At 37.7% G+C, this 19,684-nt stretch overlaps 1 protein-coding gene across 2 annotated transcripts; it reads right to left on the minus strand.

Moving 5' to 3' along the window:
* Positions 1-3,585: 3,585 nt before the first annotated feature.
* On the minus strand, positions 3,586-19,517 carry ATH13 (ABC2 homolog 13). Of its 2 annotated transcripts, none has more exons than XM_089156815.1 (21): positions 18,888-19,517; positions 17,951-18,086; positions 16,387-16,553; positions 15,124-15,244; positions 14,881-14,981; positions 12,692-12,790; positions 10,294-10,404; positions 10,118-10,197; positions 9,896-9,965; positions 7,423-7,496; positions 7,223-7,292; positions 6,931-7,019; positions 6,690-6,814; positions 6,235-6,315; positions 6,087-6,147; positions 5,925-5,979; positions 5,732-5,830; positions 5,518-5,607; positions 5,157-5,216; positions 4,692-4,815; positions 3,586-4,196 (listed from the first exon to the last, which is right to left on the minus strand). In XM_089156815.1, exons 1-20 carry the CDS (start codon positions 19,374-19,376, stop codon positions 4,699-4,701), a joined length of 2,295 nt encoding a protein of 764 aa, XP_089012941.1. In that variant the 5' UTR covers positions 19,377-19,517; the 3' UTR covers positions 3,586-4,196; positions 4,692-4,698. The 2 variants fall into 2 exon arrangements, with proteins under 2 accessions (XP_089012941.1, XP_089012945.1); XM_089156819.1 differs by having other exon boundaries at positions 3,586-4,202.
* Positions 19,518-19,684: the final 167 nt, after the last annotated feature.

Here is a 19,684-nt window from a genome sequence, read left to right on the forward strand (position 1 = left end):
GAAGTCGGCAATGCGCCGCACGTTCAGAAGCGGTTCAGAGTTTTAATGGTTGAGAGGCCGTGGCCCGTGACATGGAACGTACCAGTTCCGGTATCAGTGTTACATTGGCCGAATCAGTAAGCAATTACACATAAAGATGGCGACATCTTTCGAATTTTAACATAATTCAATACCGTTAGTAACGTACCCTAGTCCAGGTGCACAGGGTTTCTGAGTGAGATAACGAGAAAATCATTTCATACTCGCATAAACATATTGGCATTCGTGTGACACGGTACCTACACTGACCATGGACGATTCGTTTACAGGGGAAAGAAATTCATGCTTAGCTGCGTCAGGTAACCCTATTCAATCTGGTTTACACTCTGACAACGTCCACTGTTTTCTGCTTAAACTTCGAAGTTCCCTGGGTGCCTGAATCAAGTTTAGAAGGTACGTGGTCGGTGATGGTTCAACTTCAAAGAAATGTTGTAGGCTGGTCAGTGTAGGTTATGAATTCAAGAGTCGAGAGCTGCAAGCCTGCAATGATGGTAGAGGTGAGCCTGAGGGATCTGGGGAACGCGGAAGGAATTCTATTTAGTCCCCTCCACATGCATGGTCGTAATATATTTTAGAATTATTATAGAGGGGAAATAACCGAAGGAGCCAACCATGGTCTTTGAAGGGAGAGCTTGTTGCACCAGAATCAGGAGACAGGTCAAAGGAAGGTAATTCTATTTAACAAGATCAGACCAAAACGAATATAGCATCTTAGAGACAGATGAGATTAAATTGATCCGTATTTCCACGACTATTATTAGATGCTTTGAAGGCTCTGTCGGTCCTGTTTGTTTTCCTTCCCTTCCCACTCCATTTGACTAGTCACTGTTAGACAGATCTATCTACTCCTAAAATCACACCGTACTTCATAGAGAAAATGAAGTTCACACGTCTCCCTCTCTCTGTCTTTTTTTTTCTCTACTTAATCTTGTTCTTCCTGTTGTTTCTTCTTCCAGGCAAGGCAGATACTAATGATGTACTCGTGGGCTGTGGGAATTCAGGAGATACGGTGAGTTGATTCCAGTGTTTAAAGTGTGTTGAGATGTAGTCTGTTATTCGCAAGGTATTTTTAATAATTGGAATCGGATGCCCCGATTCTGATCCAAATCGGGTTGAATAGTAATAATAAATCCCAGAAATACCGACCTGGGTGAACTGGTAGAAGGGCGACTCAGCTTATCTTATCCTGATTCCAATTCCTTCAGCCCTGGTTTTCAGTTCATCTAGTGAGAGATCTTATACAGAGCGATCAAACTAATCTGCGACCAATTTTCCTCATTTCATTTTGTTATGATTTGGTCATGCAGGGAAGGGTTGATTGTAAGAATGGAGGTAAGGGGAGAAAAGACGAGGGGAGTGCAGCATCACAAGAAAGGCTCTTTGAAAATGAGGATTACATTTACACCAACTCCGTACCATAGATGATGATATGCTTTTACAAGTCACAGTTTCGTAGTGTAATTCCTCTTCTCCTCAAATGGATTGGTTCTAGTTTAGATTTTGAAGGTCTGACGGTTGTAGACATTTCTCTTAAATTTTCTTCTCTCGCAGTCATTGTCCTTAACAGCCCCTTTTTCTTTCTAATATAATTTTTTATTAATGCCCTTCAGTTGGTTAGATAAGAGTAAACAGTAACACAAAAGACTTCTAATTCAAACTGATTCGCCGAGGCCAACGATCATTAATTACTTTCGGAGTAATTACCATGAGAAACTTATGGGTTTCCTTTCTTTGATCGCTAATATTTCCCCAGCACAGCGCTCAGAGGGCAGGGCTCATAGAGGAAAATGTTAGAAAGAAGAACTGGGTGTACTTCAGGAATGATCAGAAAACAGAGCAGTTATGTAAAATTGGCTGATAAGAATCAGAAGAGGTCAAGACAAATCCTGCTTCCAGGTGATTCGAAATGGTTTTGAAGCCAATCTAGATATTTAGATCGACTTCAGCCAATCCTGGTGGCTTGAATCATTACAACAGGCAGGTTGGCTACCAGGGATGGATATTTTTTATCATTTATTTCCATGTATTGGATCTAACTTTCTGCTTTCTAAATCCTGTGATGGCGATCTATCTACGAGACTTAAACTTGACAAATTCAAGAATCTTAGAATGGAATCAGAGGCATAAATCAAGTTATAGTCATACCATAACATGAGTAACACCTGTAGTCCTGTAGTCTTGCAGTTAATTTGGAAAAGCCTCATTTCTGCTTGCACAGGCCAGGCCCTATAGACAAGGAAAAGCTATCATCTCTGCGGTCAATGTGGGACTGACTTAACAGATCATCAATCGTCTCATCTTAAAACAGATCTTATTCAAACTCCACCTGGACTCATCCTCAATAGTCTCATGTTCAAACAGATAATATATTAACTCAATTTTTGCTTCACTAATCCCCCAATCCAGGTTATGCCATTCTTTCCCAGTTAGTGTATCTTTCTAGTTGATTCACTTGCAGCATTCACTTAACTATTATTTTTATGGTTGTTTGTTTGTTTGTTTGTTTGGGAATTGGGGTTGGGGGGGGGGGGGGTTGGGGCTGGGGCTGGTGGTGAAGGGTACACAAGACAGATATAACAATGCAAATAAAGAAGTTGAGAACATGGAACATACCATTGGCAGTAGCTGTTTTCCTACATCTCCATGGTTTCTGCAAGAAAAATAGCTAAGCCATGATTGCAGCACCTGAAACAGTTTTCCAATTAACGAAAGAAAGAAAACATAGGAACCGGGATAAAGGTACCATGTGCAATGTATTATGATCATAAACCACTCATGTGGCTCATTGGCTGACCTTCAATCATGTTTTCAGCCTCCTATCTCCATAAGCATGCCTCCAGTTTCATGTCTGTTACAAAGCCATCCCTTTGCTTGATGAATGAAGTTGGAAGCTCAGAAAGAATTATCATCCCCAACCCTAGATTGCAGCATCTAGAATCTAGACAAAAATAAAATGGAAAACAATTAAAGAAATGTCTCCACGCCAATTTCATGTCTGCCACGGAGCCATCACTTTGCTTGATGACCTAAGTCAGATGCTCAGAAAGAATTAGGCATCCCAATCCAGAGTTACACAATCTTGACAGAAATAAAATAGAAAACAACTTGGAAGTCTCTCCCAACTAACCTGGACTGCACCATTGGAGAAAATCAGGTATATCCACATTATTAATCAACCAATTCAACCTGTTTACTGATCAAATCACTTCTTCAGAGACTGCATATCAAAATCAGATCCAATATTTTTCTTGTCCACCCAAACTCAGGATCAGGATTGCCTAAGATTGATCTATAATCATTGATCACAAATTTTTTTGCAAACTGATATCTAAATCTAGTCTCTCCTATTTGACCATCTCCGCAGTAGCCTTTCGAAAGGTTTAGAGTTCTTGCAAATGTGGCCTTGGATAACTCAACTTCAAGAATGTTAGCATTGACCATCTGGTGAAACATAGATCCACAGTCCTACACAACAATTAGGTAGTAAAACAAGAAACTGTTAAAGAATGTATAGCCATTGTTATCCCATCATCCAGGCTCTAAACATGAAACATTGAACAGACCATTACATACAATACCATTACCGTTAATCACACTGTCGAAGAGTTATTTTACATTTCTTCCCTCAAAAGAAATTACAATCAGTGACTAATACAGTAGACTAATGAACTGGTTATACATAATATAGGCAATGCAACTTAAAGAAAGAATGAAGCTTCTGAACAGGAATGCTCTCAGAATATTAGACATATACCTGGACTCAGAGCTGCAAATAATAGCATCAGCTGCGTCACATGAATGCAAGTGTAAGAGTAGTTAATCCTTTATTTTGACAAGTACATTATTTAATCCTTTTGCAACTACATAATGAGATGATCCTGGAAGCATTTGGTGATTATCTTCAAATGTAGGACACCAGGATTAGCATGACACCAACCTAAGATCATATCCAAGCTTCAACAATTCTAAGTCCTTGTAGATGACATGTTGACTTCTTGCACATTCAACAAGATTAACTCCGTGTGGCCGATGTGGTGACTTCTCACATCTTCAACAGCCAAGATATTATGTCTGGAAAGTTCATACTCATTTGGTTTGGGATCCTTCAGCCCATGTCCTTCCATTTAAACAGTGAGGTGGCTTCACATTAGGTCAATCTGCAACTTACCATACACCCAATGTCAGGGATTGGCAAATAGACTTGCTTTATTTTGGGCATTTTTCCTTTTTTTTTTGTGTGTGTGTTGGGGGGGGGGGGGGGGGGGCAGGTGTTGAAGGGCAGGGCCTACAGAGAATAAAATAGTTGATTCTTACAGGAATTACAGACCAATTTTGTGGTGGATGCATCACTATATAAAGTCAAAACCTGGAAATTCAATATCAACTAGAAATGGGATGCTAAATTTGTTGCTATTGAAGTTGGATACATAGTAAATAGGTGGTATCATGCAAAGATGAGTTAATAATTAACAAAACAGGAAGTTACTATAAAATAGGAACATACACATATATGCCAGTGAATTATCTGCAATCTGCAGAAGAATGAACCATTTAACCATTCAAATGGTAAGAGTTATGGTTCAGTAAAGCGATGTGGGAATACATAGATAATATATATTATTCAAACGGTAAAACTGACAAGATTCACTCACCAGTTGTTCAAGCAGTTCCGGTTATCAGCCTCTCCCGTTGGTCTAAATTTTTAACCTTGAGAATACCAAACAGAACTTGAATGGTAAAGAATGCAGACAGCAGATATGCTGTCACTGCAGGCACCTAACCATACAAACCATTTTATCAGAAACAATGAATAGAAAACAGAGGACAGAAGATTCATTAAATACATGTATGGACAAGGGTTTGCTGCTTGGCAGTGCAGCTAAGGGAATTTGTGCTCTGAAGCAATAAAATCACAAAGATGGAATCATTACTTCTTTGCTCCCACCATTATATGAAGGGTATTTACCCATAGACTGATGATTTGGTGTTCAAAATTTCGCCACATCATATTCCCCCACCCAAACCCCCCCCCCAAAAAAAAAAATCACACAGGTGTATTTGTGAATAACTATATATGCATATGTATTGTAATTAGATATATCAATTGGATTGCTTACTCGAATTGAATTGAGATACAAGATTGTAGCAAGATTTATAAGGCTGCCAGCAGCTACTGCCTGCAGACAATTCAGAAAAAAGCCTCAGTCCGGAGTGTTTAATGTTTTGATAAAATTATCAGAAAAATTCTTTTACAAGAAAATCTCCTAATAATGCTAAAGGATATGTGTATTTTTTTTGTTGTTCTAAAAATCTTGCAAAACTTTCACAGATTTTGGGATCTGAGGAAGATCTATTGGAAGTTAGATTCCTCATAGAAATAGCTTCTTTCTACCAATAAAAAAACAGTCATAGTAAATTATGTAATGAATGTTATCATGATTTGTGGCATTGCTTAAAGTTGGGAGCAGCTATGCTTACACTTCCAACTGTCATCTGAACAGCTGCAACACGCTGGAAAGCCCTTTCAGACTCTAAAGTTCTAACACGAAGTTTCAGATTACCCTGCTCCTGTAAGGGAGATGCAGAGGAAATTAAGGAAGTCATTCCAGGACCAGATATTGACAAGGATTATACTATTAAAACCACTTAGATGTGGTAAAATTGCATGACACAACGTTGTTTCATTCACTACCAAGCGTTGGATGACTTCAGCAAGCTTTTCAACTCTATCTGCCTGTCTAAATATGTTGTAGAATGCACGGGATTGTCGGTTCCATCTCTTCTTAAAGTCCTGAAATGTTTACAACAGTGAATATATATACACCAGGTGCAATTTGTAATATCATGGGATCATAGTACACTTGACAAAGAGTCAAGAAGCTTGCCTTTATGATGACCTCAACACCTGCCTCACGAAACCTGAGTAATTCCATCGCATAGCTATAGGGGATGTAGGATATGTCAGTAAGACAAAATATAGAACCACAGATCTTTGAAAACTTTCATTAAGTAACAAAAGAAAAATCTGAATCTAATTCCACACTCACGGTTTAGCAATCTCTGTAATGTCAAATCGGGGATCAAGGCCCTTCCCAATGCCATCTAGCACTGCACAGATTACGACTCACAACTCTCAGAAAAAATTAGTAGAGTAGTAAAAGATAGCCAGAATGGGAAGGTCACTGGCAACTACACCTGAAAATGCTCTAACAACAAATGTAAAAGTGGCAGGAAAACGGAAAGGTTGGTCTCCAGCAATGGAGAGTAGGTCTTCTCCTGTTAACAGAACCCAAAATTTAGTGGAAAGAAGTGTATGTCCAATATTGACTTTAGCAAATCTATCAAGAACTACATCAGAGCTAAATTGCACATTTGCACATTAATGGAAAGGATGGTAATATAGAGCTGGCAAAACCCAGTTATGCTTCTGCCTATGAAACTAAAAACTCAACCCAATTCTATAATCATCAGGACAAGCTAAAAAAACTATTGACATCTAAAAACAAAATATCTAAATTTTACGAAGAACAGATTTTCATTAATCCTTGGGTGAAAGCTGCTACCGACAAGATCCAAACCCATTTGGCCAAAACATCAATTTGACATTAGGATCTAAATTCTTATGAATAATAAATTACTAAGTCCATTACCAATTGCAGCCAGGCGCTGCTTCTTTTTCTCTATTCTCTCCTCTTTGCTCAATGGTTTTTTGAACCCAAGCTGTGTTGTGGCCATCTCCCTCTCCCTCCTTTGTGCTGCAAGTCGCTCCTCAAAGCTGCAAATGATGTTCTCCTCCATAAATAAACATACTAGCCAAACAGATGTCAAAATTAAACAGTTCAATTTGCTCCTTCCAGAACGAAAGTTTCTTCCCATCTTTACTGAAAATACCTGTTGAGAAAGAACTGTGCCGTTCTTCTAACAGCTGTCATATCTCCAGTAGGCACGAGAACACCCATCTGAATCATGGCTTGAAGTACCTGTATGAAGTCAAAAAAAAATAATAATAATAAGAATTTTTTTTTAAACTAAGTAATAAATTTGTACTTCCTGATAAACAATCAAAGTCAATATAACAAAAGCCCCCATCTTGAACATCAGAACGTGTAGTTCAGATTCCAAATGACAACCTAATATATACAATGATCGAGCGAACAGATAGTTACTCAAAGAATAGAAGTACCTTATCTGGATCCTTCTCATAAACTCCATAGAAGACTTCTAGTAAGCCCTCCCGGATATTTGGACTGATACTGCAGGGTGCCAAGAAATTAAGTTAAATGCAGGGTAAAAGCCAAACTAACTTGATTCAATAACTCGAGAAAAGGATTTTATCTCCATGACATTTATTACAGACAGAACAGCATGGACAAAAGGAAGTACCTTCCCATCATTCCGAAGTCGTAAAATATAAGCCGTCCACCATTCACATCATCCACAGCAATGTTTCCAGGATGCTGCAGACAAAAAAAGGATTTTTTTTTTCTATCACTGCTGGAGAAATGAAGAATTTAAACTGTCGGAACATTCTGCTTGTATTACAATTTACAAATAATAGGATGACAACATTAAAATAGGAGTATGGGAAGTGGAAATCGATGCATTATTAATCAGCTAACTCCAACTCATCAACCCCTCCTCGGAAGATAGCCGCAGTTCAGTTTTGGATGAATTCCATCAGCTAAAATCAACTTATTCTAATGTTTAGACAAGGGAACGATGTTGCTGATGCATTTAGGGCTCTTCACCGCTTTTTGTAATTTGAGAGTCTATCCCTTCCCTTTTCATCTCCCTGCTTCTTGCATCTGATCTTGATGTTATTGCCTTCCCTCAGATATGTAAACTTCTATCTTAAACTAAGTCAATACAGAACCCTCAGCTCCCAGCCAACTGCAGAAACCTCATTTCGTAAGGTTCTCCTATCATTGTGTTATTTTTAAGAAGTCAGCATCCTCAGTGTCCTCCTACACCAGTATTAGGCAATGACAACTTCTCACCTTTAGTCTTCAAAATCTGTCCTGGGGATATCCTCACCTAATCTTCCACCATGTGACAATAATAGGCAGCACAAGAAAAATAATCAACTGACGTTGAAACAAGCATAGTCCAAATTTCGGTAAAAAACACCAAAATTTCAAATAAAATTTCAAATTCCAACCAAGATGAAACCTAAGGGTGACATACTCTACCCAAGTTTCGGCCCATCTTAGTCGAAATTTCGATCAAATCACAACCGTCTTGCCTGTTTCAACCACTTTGGTCCATCTTCTTTCTTCAGATTGCCTAGTTTCGATGATATCTGCATATTTCGGAGTTCACATCTCAATACCGCCCCTCCAGTTTCACAATCCCTATTTCTCCCTCAAATTCCTACACTCCTTTAGTCCTTTGTCAACAAACATCTACTTTGTAGGACTGGGGGATTAAACAAACCTTGAAGTTAGGTATGTGTATTCATCCCAAAATTTTGATTTCTTGATAGCTGATGAGCGCAAAAATGTTTGTTTCTTTTCAAATAATATATGTTTAATTTAGAAGCATGACCTATGAATTTATGTTGTTAAACTTGCTTTTTTTGGGGGGGGGGGGAGTGCTAGAATTTTTTTTTTTAAAACTTTTTTGGTTTCAAAATTTTATTTCCATATAATGTATTTTGAAAAAGAAAAAAAAAATAGTATTTATACTTGATAGATAACATTGAGTCTAATATGTGAGACACTATGATGGTGTTGACTTTATTCTTCTGTAGTTAATTATTCATTTAAATTAATTGAAAATTATTTGCTGTAATTAATTAAAAAATTATTAGAATACCAATTATTTTCTGTTTTATACTTATGTGGAATATTAGTACAAATACATATGTATTTATTGGTGTGGTTAATGATGATGACGTTTATGTTTTTTGATTAAAGTACATTTGTTACAATTTACAACTCTTTGTATTTGTTGAAACGGACACACATCTCTCAACTAGTAAGATATAAATAAGTATTTTTTTTGTTGGTTTTTTATGCAAAATACCTCTTCCATTGTGTCATTTATGCTTTAACCAAGATGTACCCAAGTCAAAAACCCATTAAAACAGGGCTGAAACAAATCATCAAGGTGTCCTGCAAAATTTCCAGGCTTCCACGCCTCGAAACTGAAATTTTGAACCTCAGAAACAAAGAAAAACAACATAGTAAGTTTGACCAAGTTGAATGAGCATCTGTGTTCCTTATGGGCCCTCCCATTTGAATAATTCTCACCCTAGTTTCCTTCACTGAGAAACTCTTCAAAATCATCGGTTATTGTGCTACAACATAGCCTTCTAATCAGATGAACATCACTTCCTCGGATGATCTTCTGCCCACCATTTCTCGTCTATTCTTCCTATATTGCTTTTGCTTTAGACTAGAAGACTTACCTTGGAACATCTTCAATCTTTCATTCCTCACATAAAATTATTCAGACTATCATTTGACTCATTCCCCGTCAATATGAACTCCATTATCTTTGACAAATACTCAAGGATTCCTTCTAATTTAGTGTTGATAAATTTAATGTCCAGGTGTAGACAACTCTTTTTTTTTTTTTTTTTTTTTTTTTTTCTCAATTATGAGAAGCAGATACGTATTTATGGTGCTGATAGAAGTTCTTGCTTTCACACTTTTGGTCTCTCAAATTATGGTTAGATCTAGATACTGAAGTCTCCTTATAGGGCACCCTTTTCTTTCATTCACTCAAACATATTTTACATGTATTGCATCAAATATATTAATCTACAACCATATTTAGTAAAGTGATTTTTCAAATTTTATAATAACATGCTCTCATATTGAAAATGATGTGAAAGTTTTGGACATGAACTCACTGGGTCTGCATGGAAAAAACCATGAGATAAGATCTGTTCCAAATAAGATTCAACAGCATAGCGACCCAACCTGCAAGAATGCCACATGATGACCAAGTTTATTGTTAATAACTGAAAAGTTAACTCTTCTCCTCAAACAGCACGTACACACAGAAGCTATGTGTTCTGTTCCTACATGATTTGACTGATTTCATCATCACAATTCCCAATCAGTATACCTACCTTTGACGATCAACACCCAACTGATCCAATGCTTTTATCCTATTTATTTTTATACCAGGTACATACTCCATTGTTAGAACCTTCAAACAAAGGTAAAACCCAATTAAATAAAAGAAGATAGATACAGAATATAAATTCTCAATGGTTTAAAATTGGATTCCATTGAAAGATTGAACCTGCGGTGTGGTGTACTCCCAGTATATTGTTGGGACTTTTATATATTCCATGCCTTTAAAGTTGTTTGCAAACAACTCTGCATTTTTCGCTTCCTTCGTATAATCAATCTCCTGAGAGTAGTAATATTATCACCAGATTGTTAAAAATGGAGAAATATGCAAACTAAGTCATAGAAAGAAAGCAACATCTTCCAACTAAGAAACATTCACACAAAAGCAGTGTAATTCAAGGATAATAACCAATTGGAGCTTGGATTCAATATGCTGATATCCCCTTTAGCGGACATGACTCACTATCTAGTTTGCTGACCCCCACCCCCTCTTTTCTTTTTCCTTTTTTATTAGAAAGTGGGCTGAAAAAGAAGCCAAACAGCATTTTCAGCAATAAAAATTGCAGGTTTTTGTTTCCGCAAACTCCATGTCTTCAACATTGCTGGCAAATAATTATACATTAGCAGTTTATCTCTTAAATTTCCTTGCTGGATTTTCTCAGTCCAGAACGTGTAAGTTAAGATTACAAACCATTATTATATAAGTCTAAGCTTCCTGATCCTCTACAATTTATCATCTGGGCCCATGCCAAAGCCTAAAGCTCAAGAAGCATGCCAAACTAAACCAGATGCAACAGTCAACTCCCTAATACTCCATCCTCAAGATTAGGCTGAATTAAAGATTGAATAACTCGGCTTTCTTGAAAGAAGTTGTAAGTACAAGATCACCACACATCAAAGTGCTTGCTATGCTAAATCCTCTATGTTATCTTGCAAACACTCAATTGGTTCAACATCTCATCATGAAAAAACCCGCCAATTTGCTCACCAAGAAAGAGAACTTGCAGAGACTATAAACTACCTCCTAGATTACAACAAGAACTCAAGGTTAATTTTCTACATTACCAGGGTAATGCCACCACAATAGGCATCAATTTATGGTAGATAATCAGCTTCATTCAATTCAATTCATTTAAATTTGCCCTGTCACAAACTCTTGAACTATTTATGGCAGCTTCTCTTCCCGCCCCCTTTTCTCTGTTTCTAGCTTTTATTATAGGAAGGTAGCTTCAGGAGGTATTTCACATCCACGACATGGTTTTCTGAAGTCTTACAAAGTGAATAATCATTGATAGTTTCAGGATTGAGGTGAAAATAATCAGGGCACCAATACATTGGCAACACTAGGGATGGGATAGGGGTCAAATGTTAAAATACTAAAGTATTGGTTTAAATAAAAGAAATTATAATTCTCTCCAATGCAGTAATGTCATGTTACATTGTTTCCGTACAGAAATGGACGAATGAGGATTTCGAAATAAAGACAGTAGAAAATCTGTGCAGAGAGCATGCTTCAGCACACCAGTAAGGCGGCTCTATTCCAACCTAGTGGTCGTGGGTTGGAGTTGGAAAGCAGCCACTCAATGCAGCTAAGGAAAGGCTGCACATCAAATCCCTCCCCACCCTGCAATGGTGGAAACCTTATGCACTGGGTACACTCTTTTATGACAGAGTATCTGGGGCATCCAAGTCTGTCTTTAAGTGCCGACCATGTTGTACATGTGTGCGATTTCTTTACTTCTAATGATGTAATGCAATCAATAGATTTGTGACCTTCCTCTCTGAGCTCAGTGTCCCTTTTCATTTAGAGAATTTCTATCCCATTTCAATCAGTTAATTAACCTAGTTATGCATATGCATCTCATAAAATCCTTCCCCACCCCCCCACCCCCTCCCACTTTATTTTCTTTTGGTATAAGCAAAGAATGAAACTTGATTCTGAAAAACCAACAGTATTGCTACTCTGAGTATTTATAACTCAAAGACATGACAAATATCTTTTGGTTGACTGTGCCAATGTGACATCTTACATTGGAAGTTAAATTGGGAGGTTATCACTTATACACCTTGAATACAGTAATACATCGTTCAGAAATTTGGAAGGCATTAGGATGCGTTCTGAGTTTCTATCAAGCTTACCAGTTCATGTTCAGTCTTCTGTTAGATTACGTACATAAAGGAGATTCATTGCTTAATGATGAAACTTGAGCTTGTCTAATACAAACAGTATTAAGTATCAACTATAACATCTTACATTGGAAGTTAAATTGGGAGGTTATCACCTATACAGCTTGAATACAGTAATACACCAATCAGAAATTTGGAAGGCATTAGGATGCATTCTGAGTTTCTATCAAGCTTACCAGTTCATGTTCAGTCTTCTGTTAGATTGTTATGCACATAAAGGAGATTCATTGCTTCACAATGAAAGTTGAGCTTATCTAATACAAACAGTGTCAAGTATTGTGCATCACTGAAAGTGGTTAAGATTTAAAAGGCAACCAATGTTGGTGCCCACACAGGTGTCTCATTGTCACTATAATAAAATATCCAAGGAAAAGAACAACCTGATACAGGACACTTGCACATTCATCGTAGATAGCAACCCAGTCTCTCTTTGCACCATCTGATTTGGGATCAAGCTTTTGAAGATATTCTGCTATTACCTTGGGGGACCAAATCACCAAAATATATCAATAATCAGAGTACTGGTAAATTTAAAACAAAGATACAAAATACTTAAGCATCAATGAATTTCTTTCATTCTAAATATGTATACAGAGTATCCTACTTTACTGCATGCAACACATGTTGAAAGTGGTACAACTGCAGAATCATCTGAACTCAGATTCTGCTGCACCAATGTCCAATATGTTGGAACATCTGAAGGAAGGTGCAAAAATTAAACTTTTGAACATTTATCATTCATAATCTAATCATCTAAATTGGGTCAACCTAGTACCAGCACCCATTACTAGCATATCATAATAAACTTGTCTAAGAACAGTATAAATGCAACTCTCAGTTCATTATATGCATGTATTGAGGGTTCTGATCTATAAGGATAAGCATCAATGTATTGCAACTTGTGCTTATATTGGATAATAATATATAGATGGGAATAATGGTGTTGGCAACAAGGGATTTGCTTCTTGAGAGTGATCCTAGAAACATACTCAATAGCCAAAAATGTTGAATGCAAAGGCATCAAGCAGGGTTAAAAATTCAGAGTCAATCAAATCAAGACAAAGGGCAAATTAAAAGCTAGGAGCAATAACTTGGAGCTTCAAAAGTCAAGAGCACACAGGAAGTGATTCAACAAGGTTCACCAAATGTCAGATTTTTTTTTTTTTAATTCAATGTAATGTCCTACGTAATTCTGTCTAGCTTTTAATTCATGTATGAGGTATAAAAGTCACCCCGATTTTTGGAGAACAAATACGGTAATGGGGATTTAACCAATTCAAAAGAGTGAATTACAGTCTATGGTGGAGTCTTGTCTGAAACCAGATTGGGATCAAGTCTGTTAAAAGGAATCTCCATCCTGGATGCATGTCATTTTCGAAATGTCATCAATCCCTGACAAAGTGACATCAGGATATGCAACCAGACGTCCGGACATGGCGAGGGGTACACCTTCCAAAGGCATGTCTTCAATACCAAGCATAGGGACACCCAGAAAACGGTTATATAACTTGAACTGTAAGTAGTCCAATGGCTAGGTGGGAGCTAAGGGACTTTCTTGTGATAAGATGTCTAGTCAGGAGTCTATTGCAACAAATTGTTTATAATTGTTAAATTTTCCATTTGGATGAGTGGTATTGGCCAATAATGAGACTTAGCCTCAGTCAACAAGACCATAGCAATATTTCTACTTGGGCTAAAGTGGGATCATTGTCTTGGCTATTAATGGTTGAGAGAACAGGTGGCTTGCTTATTAATTTTCACAACAAATGTAGCAAAAAATTTTAAAAGGGTAATTGTCATTTGGACTCCCTGAAGTTTGACCCAATACATCTTTTATCCGAAAAATATAACATTTTGCATTTGCCTCCCCTATGGTATCCAAAAAAGACCAAGGACATTACGTCATTTAACATGCCAAAATGCCCTTGTGCCTTTTCAATTTTCTTTCTTCAACTTAACCAGATCTTGAACAAAGGTGAGGTACCAACAATTTAGTATTGGAGTAATGTTCCAACTGAATATGCTACCAGTTGAAGAAGGAAACCGTAAAGGCAAAAGGTTATTTTGGTCATAAAAATGAAGATGTGTCCATGATCCTTGGTCGGTTTTTCTGGACACCAAAGGGGAGGCAAATGCAAAGTGTCATTATTTTTATAAGAAATGACTTGGGTCAAACCTCAGGGGTTCCAAATGCAATTACCCCTTCTAAAATCCAATTCTTCTAGGGGTTGCCATATGGCCCATCCCAGTCCATCAAATCAATCCAGGCTGATACCAACTCATCGAGGTGGACAACAAGAACTGTAACCCCTCCCCTTAAACCCATTTCAAGAAAGTGACAACATAAAAGGAATTGTAAAAAATTTAATCTTTATGTGAAGCATGGTAACAAAATGTTAATCTTTAAATAGCATGGTGACCATTATCTTTGGTTGCTTAAATGGTAAGACACAAATTTCTATTCTCAAAAGTAAGACAAGTAAACAACCAAGTTTCAAGTATTGGTGCCGGCATAATGCCCCTCTTCAGAAGTCAAGCATGGTAACCCAAAGCTAGTTTGATTACTGACCCTCAGGTTTTTCAAATCAATATCAAAAAGACCCTTGAGACCAGGCCTTTGTACTTTAATAACGACTTCCTCCCCCTTCAATCTTGCACGGTGAACTTGGCCTGTGCATAAAATGCAGGTAACTAAAATTTCACTTATTTATGAAATACCAACCAAAACCATAATTCCAAAAAGAATAACAGAGAATTTGTTGCTTGAACAAAATTCACTACCAAATAACACATAAAAGTAAATACAGGTTACCAAGACTAGCAGCAGCTATGGGCTCATAATCAAAGCGATCAAAAATGTCACTAACAGGGGCTCCAAGCTCTTCTTCAATTATAGATACAGCTGTTTCTGACGGGAAAGGAGGAACTTGATCCTGTATTCAAACTGCAAAACTCATCTAACTGGAAAGAAGCAAGAATTATTAAAAAAAAAAAAGGATGAAATTCTTCCTATCAAAGGCCATGAGATGGGAGGTCAATAGCTATTTGGGAGGAGATCACTGGCCAGTTGTGCAGTGCCTGCATGAACATGGGACCATGGAACATGAACAGGAAGGGGCATCAATATATATGGGGGGTTATTAATTTTACAGAAGGCATGGTATCAATTTCGCAAACTCCTCTGTGAAGGCACAAAAGCCATACAATCAGTTAGTGTTATTCTTTATATATACGTACGCATGTATAGGAAAAATGTCTAAGGAGAACAGAGTAAAAAACAAAGAAAAAAAATGCAAAAGGATATGAAATGGAGACAGTAACTAATGGAAGGGTTTACATTTTAACTTGTCAGGGATCACAATTTTTTGTCACAATCTTGGTGTGGGGCCATCAACCAACAAGTTAAAGATGTCTCTTCTGTTTTATTATGGAATTCCCAAAAATAAAAACTAAAATTAAAAAAATATATAAAATTATATTTAACTTCCTTCAGTAAGATTTTTCTTTGGCTAATAGATATGATTTCAAACACAGCCATCTTTAGAGTAGCCTAGAAGGTAGGACTTTGCCCTGTAGGTTGTTAAGCTCCCAATTATACCCCATCATGAGGGAGAAATTAGAGTTGAAAAATCAAGTTTCTTCGTGAAGCTGCTGCTGACTCTCCCTCCCCTGAGTGAAGTCTCCTTCTGTTTGAAGTCTAGTTGAAGCTTGGCGGCTAATATCCAGGTTGTATGCTCTGTGGTCGTAATATTCAAGATGCTGAGGTTGGAGTTTGATGAGTAATATAAACCCCTGATCTGAGTGTGGCTACAACAGGTTTGAGTTGGGCAGGGCTTTTCAAAACCCTAACCAACTCTAAGTCTCCTTAGCTAGGCCTAGACCTGGCCAGGCCCAAGGTCAGAGGAAACTACTGAGTGTGTATCTACAAATATAATCATACAACTATAAACTATGTTTGAGAAAGAGGGGGGGGGGGGGTTTCTCTTGCAAAGGTTGTGAGGATGAGGATGGGAGACATGCACACACTATCTCATGAAGGATGGATGAGTCATATTTCAACCAAAACTTTTTTGACCTGAAGTTCAGACAACTGATCAACATATTCCTGGGCAAGAATGTCCACCCTTGTGGAGAACTGCTGGCCAATTTTAATGAAGGTGGGCCCCAGCCTCAGAATAGTTTCCTTTAACCACTTGGCAAGGTCTTTCCGCTTTAGAATTTTTTTCTGTTCAGTCATTCCTCCTGCACATTTACCACAATCATTGAGATACAAACACAAAAAAATCATGAATACTCAAAAAAGTCCAAGTGGACTATGGTTTCAAAAAGGTAAATACTTCATAGAGGTGAAATAGTAATATATATTTCATACTTAAGTCAGCCGTGTGAATCTATTTCTTTTGAGGAAATCTTAATAATATGCATCTGTAACATGGCCATAGACGCTCTTTCTTATGTTTGCTAGCATCGAACAAGGTTAGCTTTGGACTAATTGTTGAGAAAATTGCTACCGAAAATAACTGTGCCATCAAATTAAGCATGATAATGACTAACAGTGTTCTAATAGGAAACCACTTAAACCCTAAAATTGCACATGACCACAGATATCTGCCTTGGTATTTTTTGGACAGGTTAACCCCAATTATCCACATGTCAAGTTTCAGCTCAAAACTGTAGGTATTGAGGGAAAAGAAAACAACAGGACTAAAAGGGGGTGCATGAACCTTTACATGGGAATGTAATTGGTTGGATTCGAGGTTGAAAGTTCACGTGGCTAATCCAGAACTACACCTGTATTTTCAACCGTCAGCATATTAAACATCATCCTGGAAGTAGGAGCATCTAATTCCAGGTATGGTTGCAGAGGACACTCACCTAGTTGACTCATATTTTTTTTCCCACAACCATATTTCAAGGTTTTAAATAACAGAAACAACAGTTACTAGCAGCCTGTTAGCATTCGCAATTGCTGATAGTGTTAATAAATCCTACTTCCTATTGATGAATCTAGCGCTCTATGAAGTTAATTTAAGAAACGAATACAACATGCTAAAAGGCTATGCAGATCTACAACAGTGTACCATTATGAAGTTATTACCAATAATCTGTTTCATTTGTTGGCCCTAACAATTAAAGCGGTTATAGTAACAGTCAGTAAATATGTTTAGATGCAATGTAGATAATAATAGTTTTAGACAATCTTGAAGAGACTACAACAATATAACAAGATTGAGGAGAAGTAAAGGTGAACAGTCAAACCATTGATATGAAGTAACTGAATTGGAACTTCAAGTAAGAGCTAGGTGCAAGTTACACAAATTGAAAGTTGGATAGATTTATTCCTGGTCTATCCATTTTTTCAAATTCTGTTGATCTGTTTAGTCATCTATATCAACAATCACCCAAACATGCCCATAATATGTTCGAGGAGAACCTTCTAGTAGGAGACCATTATTTCCTTGATAAGTGTAGGGACTACCTCTAGTAACTATATGTTGATTATATCTAGGTTATTCCACTATTTCCTTTTCAAACAAGAGCTCTTGACAAGACAAAACCAAGATAATTTGGTATCTTAAATAAGCTTACTTCTCATGGACAGGTCTAGTTGAGTCATGAGTGCAAAAGAATTAACTGACCTCGATACATGAACTTCTGGTTAATTAGCCATGCCTTAAAAAGAAATGTTAGAACAGAACTCCATATCTCAAAGGTCCTTTGTATAGTTGAATAGGTCTTGAATCTATTCCAACGGCCACCAGGTGCAAGAGAGACCTGCAAATGGTGTTCAAGTACAAACAGATAAGAAGAAACCAAAACAAAGTCTCTCACAATAAGAACATGCAGTTTGATGGGAGTCACTCCAGGCACAGGGTAGTAAAGCACACAGCTGAAAAAAAGAGTAGAGGGCTTCAATTTAATGTTAACTTTTATTTTCACCACCTTAAACCCAATCTATCAACCTCCTTATGCATTTTCATAATTAGGTAATACCAGTTAATCCCCAATCTATCCAACAGCTCAGCTAGCTCATAGACTGGAACCTTTTTATTTCACTACGTTAAATCCGGTCTACCAACCTCCTAAAACACTTTCATCCCTAGGTTATACCTAGTTACGGTCAAACTATCCAACAGCTCAGCTAGCTTGCAGGGTGAAACCAAATGCCCCATCCCTGTGCCTCCTTGCCCCAAAACCACCAACAAAAATCAATATCAATCTCTAACCAACCAAAAATACTTCTGATCAGTCGCACGGTTCAGAAAATCTATAGTTTATCGCCCCTTGGCATCAAGCATTACCATCTCATACAAAAAGTAACCACTAATAAAGTAAAATTAAATTATTAAACATTCTATTGTGGAACGCAGAAAGGAAAACGTTAAATTTCCACGAGTAATGACGGGCCTACTCATGTTCCTTTAAACTAGCTTCACTCTCCCAACAAATCTCTCCTATCAAGACGATTACAGTATGATTAGATTACAAACATATAGGACAACTTGTTCGTCAAGTTAAACATTGCAAAAGAAATCAAAATCAGTGCAACAAATAATAGATGATATGGTCGCGAACCTGCATATTATCTCGTTCAGCTTCTTTGAACCAGGCATCTTCTTGCCCTATCTCTTCCACCCTCTTTTTCCTCCTTTCCTCCGATACAGAACTGGAAACTTCTCTTTCCACAGTTTTTGTTGCAGCACCGTTCCCCCCAGCATATTTCATTAAACTTCCATTAGTCGCTCCATTTCCATCCGAAACTACAGCAGAACTACCACTGGAACTAGGAACTGTTCCATTGGAATCGAAACTCCTTCCATTACCGTTGAAGTTGAAACCATTCACTTCATCTCCCAAGAGAGCCTCTCCCTCTTCTTTCTTGGAAACTGCGATCTGTTCTTCTTGAACTGCTCTAAGTCGTTTCCGAAGAATTAGGTTAGACCTGGAACTCCGAAACGGAAGTCTCGACAGAGGAATTCTGATCTTAAGACTGGTTTCCGGACGAAGAAAAAGGGACTCCGGTGGTGGATAGATCGAGGCAATAGCAGTAACAGAAACTGCCATTGCAAGGGATCTTCAGAGGTTTTTCTAGGGTTTCTGTGAATCTTTTAAGGGGAAAATTTCCATGTCCCAGTGGTGAAAGAGGGGTTGGTTCAGTTCAGTGGCGGTGAGACGAGAGAGTGTTGGAGTAAACAGAGGGGAGGGAACGAAAAGTGCAGTAAATGAAAGAGGATGAGGTGTACACGTGGCAAGCTAAGGATGAGAATCCATGATTCTTGACCTCTGATTGGGTGATGGAACTTCACTTCATGTCCTCGGCTCGTAACCGCCACAAGCGCTTTTGTTTTTTGGAGGCTTGCGACGTTCGCACC

Source organism: Hakea prostrata, chromosome 1, assembly GCF_041222555.1.
Source record: "Hakea prostrata isolate BN-2017 chromosome 1, UWA_Hpros_2, whole genome shotgun sequence".
Taxonomy (NCBI): Eukaryota; Viridiplantae; Streptophyta; class Magnoliopsida; order Proteales; family Proteaceae; genus Hakea; species Hakea prostrata.

Bases quoted from the DNA above. Each gene is read 5' to 3' on its own strand.
- ATH13 (XM_089156815.1), bottom strand. From the start codon at position 19,376: ATGGCAGTTTCTGTTACTGCTATTGCCTCGATCTATCCACCACCGGAG. The intron at 10,198-10,293 runs GTTCAATCTTTC...CTTTGTTTGAAG, and splicing joins GGGAGTACACCACACCGCAG to GTTCTAACAATGGAGTATGT. The intron at 6,148-6,234 runs GTGTAGTTGCCA...TAATCTGTGCAG, and splicing joins TGTTGTTAGAGCATTTTCAG to TGCTAGATGGCATTGGGAAG.